The sequence below is a fragment of the Anabrus simplex genome, chromosome 1 (assembly GCF_040414725.1).
Source record: "Anabrus simplex isolate iqAnaSimp1 chromosome 1, ASM4041472v1, whole genome shotgun sequence".
Lineage (NCBI taxonomy): Eukaryota > Metazoa > Arthropoda > Insecta > Orthoptera > Tettigoniidae > Anabrus > Anabrus simplex.
The window spans coordinates 1,068,476,708-1,068,489,114 of NC_090265.1; the positions used below are offsets into that span (position 1 = coordinate 1,068,476,708).

At 39.1% G+C, this 12,407-nt stretch overlaps 1 protein-coding gene across 6 annotated transcripts in view; it reads right to left on the reverse strand.

The window, feature by feature from the left end:
- Crag (DENN domain-containing protein Crag) overlaps positions 1-12,407 on the reverse strand; it is a 579,187-nt gene that overhangs the window by 527,440 nt on the left and 39,340 nt on the right. For all 6 annotated transcript variants that reach the window (XM_068225395.1, XM_068225392.1, XM_068225393.1 and 3 more), the window contains exon 3: positions 2,150-2,246. In XM_068225395.1, coding sequence (XP_068081496.1) covers positions 2,150-2,246 — 97 coding nt within the window. The remainder of the gene's footprint in view (positions 1-2,149; positions 2,247-12,407) is intronic.

Consider the following 12,407-nt stretch of genomic DNA (forward strand, 5'->3'; position numbering starts at 1 on the left):
TGAGCTGGGCAATTTAATGGAATGCAGAATTCCTGAAAAGTTGAGAGCAAAAGATTGGCAATGTTAGCTCCAGTAGCATACCCTTCTAAATTAGGCACAGAGAGTAATAATAATGTTATTTGTTTTACGTCCCACTAACTACTCTTTTACGGTTTTCGGAGACGCCGAGGTGCCGGAATTTAGTCCCGCAGGAGTTCTTTTACGTGCAAGCAAATCTACCGACACGAGGCTGACGTATTTGAGCACCTTCAAATACCACCGGACTGAGCCAGGATCGAACCTGCCAAGTTGGGGTCAGAAGGCCAGCGCCTTAACCGTCTGAGCCATTCAGCCCGGCGGCACAGAGAGTAGACAACTCTGAATTTCATTGAGGTAAGGCCTAAAAAAAATGTTCCAACAATAGGATATATTTTCAAGTCGCTTTTATTGCTACCATCAGCAGCAACAGAAAATGCATTCACCTGCAAATGTGATACAGTTTTTGCCCTTTCTTCCATGCACATTTCTGTAATGATAGCCACTATTTTCGTTCTAGCACAACCATATCGTTTATCGATTTCCGAATCAGGAATAATTTTGCGAAACAAAGGCCTCACATGGTCGGCACAATTTACGGGCAGGTTATGTTCTACGATAAATGACGTAAATAAAGCCTCGACATTCGTCACAGGATTTACATCTTGGTTATTACATGAAATTTTCAGTTTCTGGATTCTTTGTACACACTGGACACTCTCGTTATGTTTTTTGTTTGCACATGTTTGAACATATCGCACTTCCCGCCATGCATAACTGAAAAATCACACCTACATATAGTACAGAATGTGAACGTTGGTCCCTTCCTGGATTAACTGAAACATGGAAACTCTTCCTTATAAGCACTTTTAAACACTGCATCATATTTCTTTTTTGACATTTTGGCCAAAACAAATATTAAGCCATACAATCAAGAAGCAATACTACGTGATGTAACACAAGCACTTATGCATGTCCTGCCCCAGGTAGACGTCTATGGTATGCTACTTCTGAGATTAGGCTACTCGCTTGCGATTTCCACTTCCTACTATTAAGCTATTTGAGTATCTGACTGAATTATGGACCAAAAAGAACACATGGCTGGCCACCGTACTCTGTACTGCTATCCGGTTGTGATTATTAGAACTACTATCGGCCAGGAATACTCAGCCATATACTGTATCGATAGACTGAGGAAACATGCAGGAGTGTAAAATAATATGAAAATTACTGAAACTGCTCTGAAAATCAGGGGATTACCCAGCGATCAGGAAATCGGAAAGAACGATGAAAAATCAGGAGTGTCTCGCTTACATCAGCAAAGTTGGCACATCTGTAAGTGCAATGACAGATCAGCATGGGAAGAGAGGCAACAGAAAAGGTGAAAAGGACAAACATGACAACAGGACTAGGACATCTCCGTATCTTTATACCCTGTGATCTATATGTTCTCTCCTCATCAATCCTAATTCTTCTCTGCCCCCTTTCTTCTCAAGCCCCAATGAGCTCATTTCTGCTCCCCAGCTTCATCAGGAAAGTAGGCTTTTACACTCACTAACAGATCTTCAGTCTACATGTGGGAGATGTGGGATAAGAACACACAGAACACAGGAAAAGGGAAGAAACAAAACAATACAAAATGAATACAGGTGGTAAAAGGCTAGTAACAGAATAAATGTAAACATGATTAAGAACAGCCATTGCAGGAAAGATATAAAGGGGGAACACACTGACAGAAGAGGAAGGGCTGCATACACAGCCAGAGACAGATAGCCACCTCTCTGCCATTGCTAAGTACAAGGGGAAAGCTACTATAATGGGAAACTGTGCAAGGTAGTGATAGCTGATGTGCTAGATTCATGCCTGCCTAAGGTGTAATGAATGCACAGGTATGTAATCCTAACTACTACTTCACTCTCAAATAATGCAGATGCAGCACAGTGGACTGAAAACGGTTATTGAAGCAATCATAAACAACATTTCCACTCTGAACCTGTTAGTAGCACTCATATATATAACACATATTTGAAAAATTATACCTTCAAATAAATCTTGAACAAATACTTAAATGATAACTTTGGAAAGAATTACTAACACGCTCAGCTGTGGTGTAAAATGAGACTATATTACTTACCCAATATCAACAAGAGGAGGCTTCTCTCGCCCCCTGCGATAGCAAAGATAAACTTCAGGGCTTCGCAAGCTGCCATGATTTAGGTCTGCAGGAAAACCTAATCAAACAATTTTATTAAAATATACTTAAGCAATTAAGACAACTTTGTATTATACAAAACATTCTCCCAGAAAATACAAACCTCTAACTATTGTCAATCAATATCTACACTAGTGTCCAAAAGTTAAGCATAATCACTAAACAAGGCCATATCGCCTGACAGGAATGTCAGACAGATTGTGGAACAAACGGAAGCTGAATCACACACCATATGTCACACAACTTGTCCAAAAAAAAAAAAACAGTGTCAGAAAGGTTCTGATAGCTAAGGTACACCTTTGACAACAACTAACAAAACTTGGCAATGTCTTCCAAAACAAAATATGCTGTTAATAGGGTGTATGGTTACCCCTAACGGCCACATACAGTGGCATGCTCTCTATCAGATGGTCCAAGAGCTCTTGTGGCAGTCGATCCCATTCCTCTGAAAGGGTAATACAAAGGTCTTGGAGGGTCCTTGGTGGAGGCTGACGGGATGTAATTCGCCTCCCCAATGCATCCCAGGCATGTTCTATAGGATTCAGATCCGCACATCTCACTGACCAGTCCATGCGATGAATGTCTTCCCCAAGCAGAATCGTTCTGCAAACTGAAGCGGGACTCATCTGCGAAGAGCACATGCCTCCATTCATTCATGGTCCAGTTTCGATGTTGACGGTTCCACAGTAAACGGGCCCGTCTCAGTGCTGGAGTGAGCGGGACGACGCACACAGCTGGACGTCGGGCAAACAGTCCCGCCGTTCTGAGCCTCTAGTACACAGTTTGGCAGGAAATGACAATCCCTGAGGCGGCTTGCAAGCTCCACCGACAACTGTCTTGCAGCTGCACTCTGATTTCATCAGGCGGTTAAGGCCAGATATTGGTCGAGCTGTGGGGTGGTTACCCTTGGTCAACCTGGTACTGGCCGACAACTAACATCTCCTGTGTCTCGACAATGTCTCCAAATGGAAATTTAAGTTCCCATGGAGGGAATTAGATATTTTTCCACCAATAGAGCAAATCAAAAATCAGATCAAAAATTAGATGTATGGCTTTTCAGGCGTTTGCTCTATTAACCAGCGTTTTGTCTTAGGTCTGACACTAGACTCATCAGAGTGGGATATGTCAGACCCTACCCACTGACACTGGGCTTCTGATAAGTTCACCTGCATACATCCCAGTGTCAGTGGGTAGGGTGTGACACATCCCACTCTGATGAGTCTAGTGTTAGACCTAGGACGAAACGCTGGTTAATAGAGCAAACGCCTGAAAAGCCATACATCTAATTTTTTATATGCTCTGTTGGTGGAAAAATATCTAATTCTCTCCATGGGAACTTAGAATTTCCATTCGGAATTGCTAAGCGGGCATTAATTCCATTGTGGAGTTTTATCTCCCGTATGTAGTTATCAGACTGTGCCTCTTATAATGGGCTTCTGATTTCATCTGCATACACCCCAGCATCAGTGGGTAGGGTCTGACACATCCCACTCTGATGAGTCTAGTGTCAGACCTAAGACAAAATGCTGGTTAATAGAGCAAACGCCTGAAAAGCTATACATCTAATTTTTTATCTGATTGTCTCCAAAGCCTGGAAATGACACTTTGAGGCACATTCAAGGATACGGCGACTTCGGTCTGTGTCTGGCTGCCAAGTATTCTACCCTGCAAAATGGGGTCCAAATAGCATCGTCGTGCCATTATGTTGTCACGTTCACACAAGGCTACACCCCGCACACTATAACAGAGCAAACACGACTGAGGGAATATGGACCGCAAGTACTGGCTGTGTTTACCTTGCGGTTACGCCACTAGTCAAAGCAGGGAAGACTCTTTCCCTATACAGACCAAACACGTAAGGTTGGTAGGCGCGTATGTCATGCGATTTGCGGTCTATTTCCTGTTGCCCTGCTTACTCGTAACTTATGCTTAACTTCTGGACACTAGTGTACTTTTACACTAACAGATCTTCAGTCTACATGTTAAGAACATACAGAACACAGGAAAAAGGAAGAGACAAAACAATACAAAATGAATATAGGTGGTCAAAGACTAGTAACAGAAGAAATGTAAACATGATTAAGAACAAGGTCAAGTAACAGAAAGACACAAACACATAACAGATTAAGCAAAAATGGAACACACCAAAAAATTTCTTCAATGTGAGCACGAAAAGTAGAAGGAAGTTAGAATAGTTGCCTTTATGTACTTCTGTCAGTTTGACAGTCTGTGTGACTACGGTGCTTGTAGTTTATTTATTTAGCACACGTTGAGAGTGAAACCTGGCGTCAGCACACAGTCTACTCCTGTTGAAATACACCTAGTGGTCTGCTCAAGTCTCATGTCTCTATAAAATGGACAAAGCACCATCAACAGCGCCATATGCCCTCACTCCATATAAACACTGCAAAGAGGTTTGGAATTGAATCCAGGCTTTTGACATGTAATCTAGTATTAGAAATTCTATACCTCCACCTCTCCTACCCTGCGGCCCAACATTCTAATCGAGATTTTTTTTTTTTTTTTCACAAATGGGACTTGAACGAGGTAACCATGGTGTCAAACCATATACTTGATGCTTTCACAGCCACAAAATGGGCAGTGTTCATAGTGCCTCTGTACTACTGGGTGTATTTACAAGACATGAAGCATAAATTTAGAAAAACAGCAGTGGCCTATATCTACCATGCCATTCTGGCACTCACCTAAATGTAAAATGAGAAAACACATTACAGTAGATAGAGAAGACTGATTATATCAGAATATGAAAGAATATCCAGGATGGCAGAAAGTAGTATTCTCTTCTCATTAGGAATGGGAGTTACATATCATAACATGATAATATATCCTATTCCATCACAGTAAGCTGTTCCAGAAATATTATGTTTCACCGGAGACCCTAATACAAAAGTAACTGTCTCAAGAAACCACGGGAAGGGTAGGGAGTTTCTGATTGGCTAACGGATATTAGGAAGCATAACAGCTCGAGCACTCCTGCGCAGGCGCAAGTGATAATTTTGTAACAGTTTAGAGGCAGCACTGACATTCCTACCCTGTTACTTGCTGGCCGGTTACAGATACTCTTTAGTTATTTGAAGTGCTTTCTATTAGGCTTACTGGTGGTAATACATACAGAAGCATAGTTCCTCAAAACAGTTCCACAAGGTCTTCCCACTTTGCATCTAGTATTTCACTCTTGTGTTGAGGACAATGAGCAAAAGACCCAATATGATATATGTGGACAATTACCAATTACAGAGAAACGGTTTCTTAGCAATGCATTGAAAGAATGTACCCAATATATATTTTATTTTATTTTTACTAGTGGCTTTACGTAGCACTGACACAGATAGGTTTTATGGCGACGATGGGATAGGAAAGCCTAGGAGTTGGAAGGAAGCAGCCGTGGCCTTAATTAAGGTACAGCCCCAGCATTTGCCTATTGTGAAAATGGGAAACCACGGAAAAGCATCTTCAGGGCTGCCGGCAGTGGGATTCGAACCCACTATCTCCCAGATGCAAGCTCACAGCCACGCACCCCTAACTGCACGGCCAACTCGCCCGGTAATAATAATAATAATAATAATAATAATAATAATAATAATAATAATAATAATAATAATAATAAAAATGATAAGAAGTAGAAGCGAAGATAATTTTTTTAAATTCTACAGATTCATGTAGTACTGATAATGTACATGGTACTCAAATATCGGGTCCTCAAACACCATCGCAAGCCATCACGTGGATCTGTCCCTCCTGAATCTTCATCATCAACTGTAACCTGTGAGACAGTGTAGCAACAGTTGCTATCATAATTTTTACCAGTATAACTAAAGAGTATATATATATATATATATATACACATATTACAGAATAAGTCACTGGACATGCATGGTAGAAGACAAAGATTTTGGAGTCTTTTGTACTTTATTTATAGAGCAAGTTGGCTGCACAATTTGAGTCATTTAGCTGTTACCATGTATTTGTGAGATGATGGTCCTCAGTTAAGGCCATGGTCACTTCTGTCCTACTCCTGTCCTATTCTATCCCACCGTCACCGTAAGATCAGTCTGTTTCAGTACCTTTAATTTTAAATTAGGACACTTCCACCCAAATATATTATGAGATATGTCTTTGTCAGAACGATGTAAAAAAAAAAAAATAATAAATAACAAAGAAAAAAGAAGTACTGGATTAAACTCTGCTTACATCTTGCCTCATAGGATGACTATTTCCTAATCTCTCATTCTGGCAGCTCCTGAAGTGAATATGACACTCTGTCATCAACATAGCTTATAATGTCGAGTCCCAGTGTCTGTTTACAGATCCTTGGACATCTAGGAATAGACAGAGCTACCTAGCAGTCAGGGCACTTTTTATAAATGAAGGTTTAGAAATATTAGTTCTCGGAATGGGTCATTGCTAACATTTTCTAGGAATAGTAAAGAATGTGAGTGACGGGCTGGTGAAAGGGACATTAGGAGAAAAGAAAGTGAGATAAATATTGCTATTTCTATGTTCTTACTAAGATGCAGTTAGGGGCTGCAAGAGGCAACAGGTGTAGTGAATACTCCCCCAAAAAGTTGATCTGCAACTTGTATTATGTTACTTTTATATCCAAACTAATACTACAGTGTAACAGATCACGACCAGCTACAATACTCGGACCTCAAGGCAGGTTTTGATTAGTGACAATATGGCCGCGGGTGTGGGCCAAGCATAGATTAAGTGTGATTGTGGATACGAGTTTAAAGTAATATTGTGAAATAGGTATTTCGAGTCCACATGTGATCGTATTTTGTGATTTTCAACAATACTGATAAGGAAGTATTTGTCGCCACTTGCTTTTATGTGGAAGCATAAAATACTTGTACGTTAATTACTTTGTGTTTAAACGTAATACCATAATAGGTTGTGTGTTTGTTTACCATTGTGTTTGAGTGGTGGTGTTATAATGGTGTTTTCTTAGAATGTAACATGCGTATAAGACCAATTAGGCTAACATGGATCGATCATGTTGTGTACCTCTCTGAAGGTAACTCTTCGGGAATGTCTGACCTCATTGAAGGATAAAGTCTTCGAGAGAAATGAATTTGGTACATTGAATGCGAGAATTTTGTAGTAAATAATGACATTGTCATGTGCATCAAATGTTTTAACTCGTAAGTTTATTGTCCGCAAAGATACATTTCCCATTGAGAACAGTAAACCTGCTCGCATCCCTAGAAAATATCTTCAATTGTCAACTGAGACAATTAGCTTTCGCATAACATTTATTTACTTCAAGGAAGAAAGTGCCATAAAGACCATGAACACCAACTGCCACTGACAAAAGAGGAAGTGTTTAAACATTGGTGTGAAGAAGATAAGGCTGATAATTTTCAGTTATTTTACAACAAAAATGCGAGGCCAGTCAACACGACTGCAAAAGGTGATAGCGTTCTCAAGGCCTACTATAGATATTTCATCGATATGAAAGTGGCGAGTGACCTGGAAGTGCTGGTGTATTTTAAAATTATTGCTTTACTAGCAGAAAAATTAAAGTTGATATTAGGATGTTAAGGACAGGCTGACCTGAAGTGTGACAGACAGGGAAACATGAAACTCTGGTAAGTCATCTAGGTAGTTGTGAAGAGAGTAGGACTGAAATGAGTGACAGAATATTTAGGGAAACTTTGTGAAAAATTAAGCCCTTGTTTTAGCCTTGTGTTAGCCCCTGAAAGCAACATTAATAAATGAAGAGATCTGTGGAAGTGTGGTGTTCTTTCGACAAAGATCATAGAGGAGTGCGTAAAAATTCTGGCCAATACTTTTATCAACATATGAAGATCCCAAATGAAAAGAAATTATTGAAATAAATTGCCAAGAAACTTCAAAAGCAGGGAACCAAGAGGAATTGTTTGTTTGTTGGATGTGTGTTGTGAATAATGCATAATAGGACAACGGGCATGCTGTCATAATCCTAATAACTGGAGAATTCATTATTTGTTTGATGTTGTGTCGATTTTTTTAAAGTCCATAGTCGTGTTTTAAATGAAATAAAATTTGTTAAGTGTTGATAACTTGATGTTTGTTGTAATGCTTTTTTCTTCTGAAAGTTATTTAACGTCACACTAACACCGCAAAGGTTTTCAGCTACAGAAGAATGGGAAAGGGATGGAAGTGGGAAGGAAGCGGTCGTGGCCTTAATTAAGGTACAATCTCAGCATTTGCCTGATGTGAAAATGTGAAACGATCTTCAGGGCTGCCAACATACTGGTACGTTAATTATTTTGTGTTTAAACGTAATACCATAATAGGTTGTGTGTTTGTTTACCATTGTGTTTGAGTGGTAGTGTTATAATGGTGTTTTCTTAGAATGCCAACATTGACCGTGCAGCCAACTCACTCTGTGTAATGCTTTTAAAGTCTGCTCAAAATATCTTTATCTCCTAGATATCAAGCGAGTAGCCATGTGGTTATGGTCGCGCAGCTGTGAGCTTGCATTCGGGAGATAGTGGGTTCAAATCCACCGTCAGCAGCCCTGAAGATGGTTTTTCATAGTTTCCCATTTCCACACCAAGCAAATATCGGGGCTGTACTTTCATTAAGACCACAATCGCAACCTTCCCTATCCTTCCGTCATGAATAAGTTTCTTTTTTACAATTTTGCTTTACGTCACACCGACACAGATAGGTCTTATGGCAATGCTGGGATAGGAAAGAGCTAGGACTGGGAAGGAAGCGACCATGGCCTCAATTAAGGTACAGTCCCAGCATTTGCCTAGTGTGAAAATGGGGAAACCACAGAAAACAATTTTCAGGGCTGCTGACAGTAGGCTTCGAACCTACTAGCCAAATATCTTCAATGTGTTAGTACGAAGTTAAACAAGAAAAACTCTCCTAGACAAAGAGCACGGTAAAATTACTATTTCTCTTTTACGACTCAAATGCTAAGTTTCTAAAAGCCTTCGATAAAACATTTTCTTACTACAACATTCTCACGACCATTATTAGGTTACTCCTCACCACGTCAGATTTGGCCCGGTACGGCAGCCATGTCTTTTGTGTATTGTGATCTGAGTATTGTAGTTGGTCTTGAATGGATACACAGGAACATGATACTGGGAAGTAACCATTTGTCCCATCCCTACTTCTCATTCCAAAGCTCATTATACCCAAGGCCCAAAACCAGGCTTAAATTTCTGGTAGAACCTTGAACTGAACAAGAGGCAACTGGAGAGGGAAAATAATGTACTCTGTCTAGACCACAAAAGAAGAAGAAGAAAACTGTTTCGGATGCAGTCATTTTTATGGAGTAAAAAATATTTTGGTCTGACACATATAACATTTGACGCATAGAAATATTCTGCAAAACGCAATGCATCAAGTGGGTGGGATAACACAGCAACACAATTCTGAGTAGCCTCGAGGTCTAAACACATCCCATTTGGTGCAGACTTCAGTTAAGCGCGTCTAAATAATGAACCCAATGAAATATAATATGATATCATTACCAACAGATACTGAAAGCTTAAAAAGAACAAACAGATTAAGTTGAAAGAGTTGAAAATAAGACTACACTTAAGAACCCTTTCCAGGGCAAATTCAAGCACTCTTAATGAGTATCCAAAGTTAGAGGGGTGTTATAGCATCACTATCGCCATCACTACACGGTACTGAAACATTTCTGTGCTTTGCATGTATGTTTCATGTCACCTTATTTCTTGTATTTCTGATTTCTTCTTCTTATCCTTGGTCTGAAAGATTGCCTCATTAAATAGTTTCCCTTTTCATCAATAGAAAACATTAGATCTTCCATGCTGCGACAAAGACATTATTTTAATTTCTCTGTTCCTTGTTTTTAAAACTTCCTTGCTTTTGGCTGTTGGGTAATATGGAGGCTTTAAGTCTATCTATTTCTTTCCTCAGCTATTATGATATTTTAAATTTTGCCACTGATGCTTACACGGCCCGTACTTATAGACATGATATAGGCATTTGGGCTTATGCCGTGTCAAGAAAATAAAATGAAAATTCTTTACGTTTCGCAGGGAACTGTGCTCTGCATCATCAGAAAAAAATCTCGACTGTCCATGAGAAAGGCTTCTTAAACAATGAGATTTTGAAATTTAGACGTTATAACAGAGTGGAAATGGTACGTTCATTCGTCATCAGATGGCATAAGCCCAAAACCCTATATCATGTCTATATTTTTAATCGTTTCAAAGACGGTTGTCTCATCAAACTGATTTGGCATGATGTATGTATCTTTTCAAGGTACAGTGCCTAACTCGTATGTACTTTCGAATGCCTTCATTTCTTTCCGTTCACAAAGTGTGGTTACCAGTTAGTTACATACGTTATGTATGGGAGCCTGTTGTGTTTTATTAGTCAATTTTGACTTAAAAGTGTAGCTATTTGATACCATACTACTTGTTTTCAATCTCATTTCTCACCGTACTTTTTCCTTATTGTCTAACTCGCTTCATATCGTAATGAGGTGCGATCTATTTGTGCAGATATTGCGGTGCCTGTTATTTTCGTATGCGCCTTTGTCGGGGATGTAACCAAGCTTGATACTGGCCCAGTCAAATGTGAAGTTATTGCACTTGCTTTGGAAATTACCACCTCGGTATTTTCATACGTTGAAGCTTGTTGAATACATTTATGAATATGGATTACTTGGCATGTTTCCTTGTTTTGAGACACAGCTGTTGATTGGGTGTATCAAGGGCTCATATCCCTGGATATTTCTAATACCTTAGATATCATGAGATGATTGTTCTTTGATATTTATGTTTCCTATCACCCTGTGTTTGGCATGTGTGCGTAAGTTGTGATTCAAGCCCAGTTCTTTCTGAGGAAAGAGTTTTTAGTTTGTTCTACTTTGTATTTAATATTTTCCAACTTTGTTTCTGCAAGGACATTTTTCTAGTTTGGTTAGCATCTTGTCTCCCTTTATTTACTATTTTGAGTGTTTCCATGGCAACCACATCTTCCCTTTTCTCCTTTTCCATGGAGGCTAACATATTGAATACCTTTCTTACGCAAGCACCTCCTCGTATTTTCAGCCTATTACGGTCTTTATAAAGTCAACGTTAGGTACTTCTTTACTCTTGGCCTGCAGTTAATAATGAGAGGGGAGGATTTGTATTTATTGTAGGCTTTGAGACTTGGTTTCTGTTTGGTACGAGTTAAAACCTTTAAAATGTGAATTTGCTTTGAGATTCTCTTTAATATTGTTTGAAACCTAGTAACTTATGATTATAATCGTGCACAGGAAGAAACATTTATGTTTTAAGGATTATAACTGGTACGTTGTGGGAAACATACAACATAAATATGCCCATATGTATGTGATATACTGAGAGTATTGTATCTACAAGATGTAAGTACCTTATGCCTTCTTTAAAGAATACTGTCAGACATCTGTTTCTACCCTATCCTTTCCCTTTATTGAAATTTATTTTGAATAAATGTTATTTTCATTTTATCCTTCTCCTTTCCTTTTATCTACTAGTGTGGGAACATTTTGTGGCTTTCTTTCATTTCAAACCGTTTAAGTTTGCCTTGATCAGGTTCTGCAGTACTGGAATTTACGTTCAGCTAGTATGCTCATAGCTCAAATTTGGGTCTACGATCATGTTACCATGACATTTATCTCTGCTGTATCTTTGATTTTGAACTTTAGGGTCCTCTGGGTTTGTTACCATACTAATACTTAAAAGCAAGAAGTGATAAACAATGAAATACATGTACAGCTATACTCAATATTCTGCAATAGATGAGCATGAAAAATTCAATAATCAAATAGCATTTAGCAAACAGTGGGCAAAAAAGGGGATGTATCCCCTTTTAATATGTGACCGTTTGTGATGGAGTGTTCGTAACTGTGTTACCCGACATACTTTGTCCTTGTGGCAGCCTCCGCATGGGGGAAGTTGTAGTAATAATAATAAATAATAATTTTATCAACCTTGGTAACCAAAGTAACCGTCCAGTGTGTAGTTAGATTGCACAAAGAAGTATTAAACAAACATGGCTGTTCAGAGATCCTTGACAAATACAGTAGAGACAATATTACATAAAATCAGCTTCATGGTCCGTATCGCACTTCAATAGATTCACAATTAAGTATTTATTTTCCACCTAGTCGATACAATGATTGCTTAAGGCAATTTTTAATGGTCAAAAG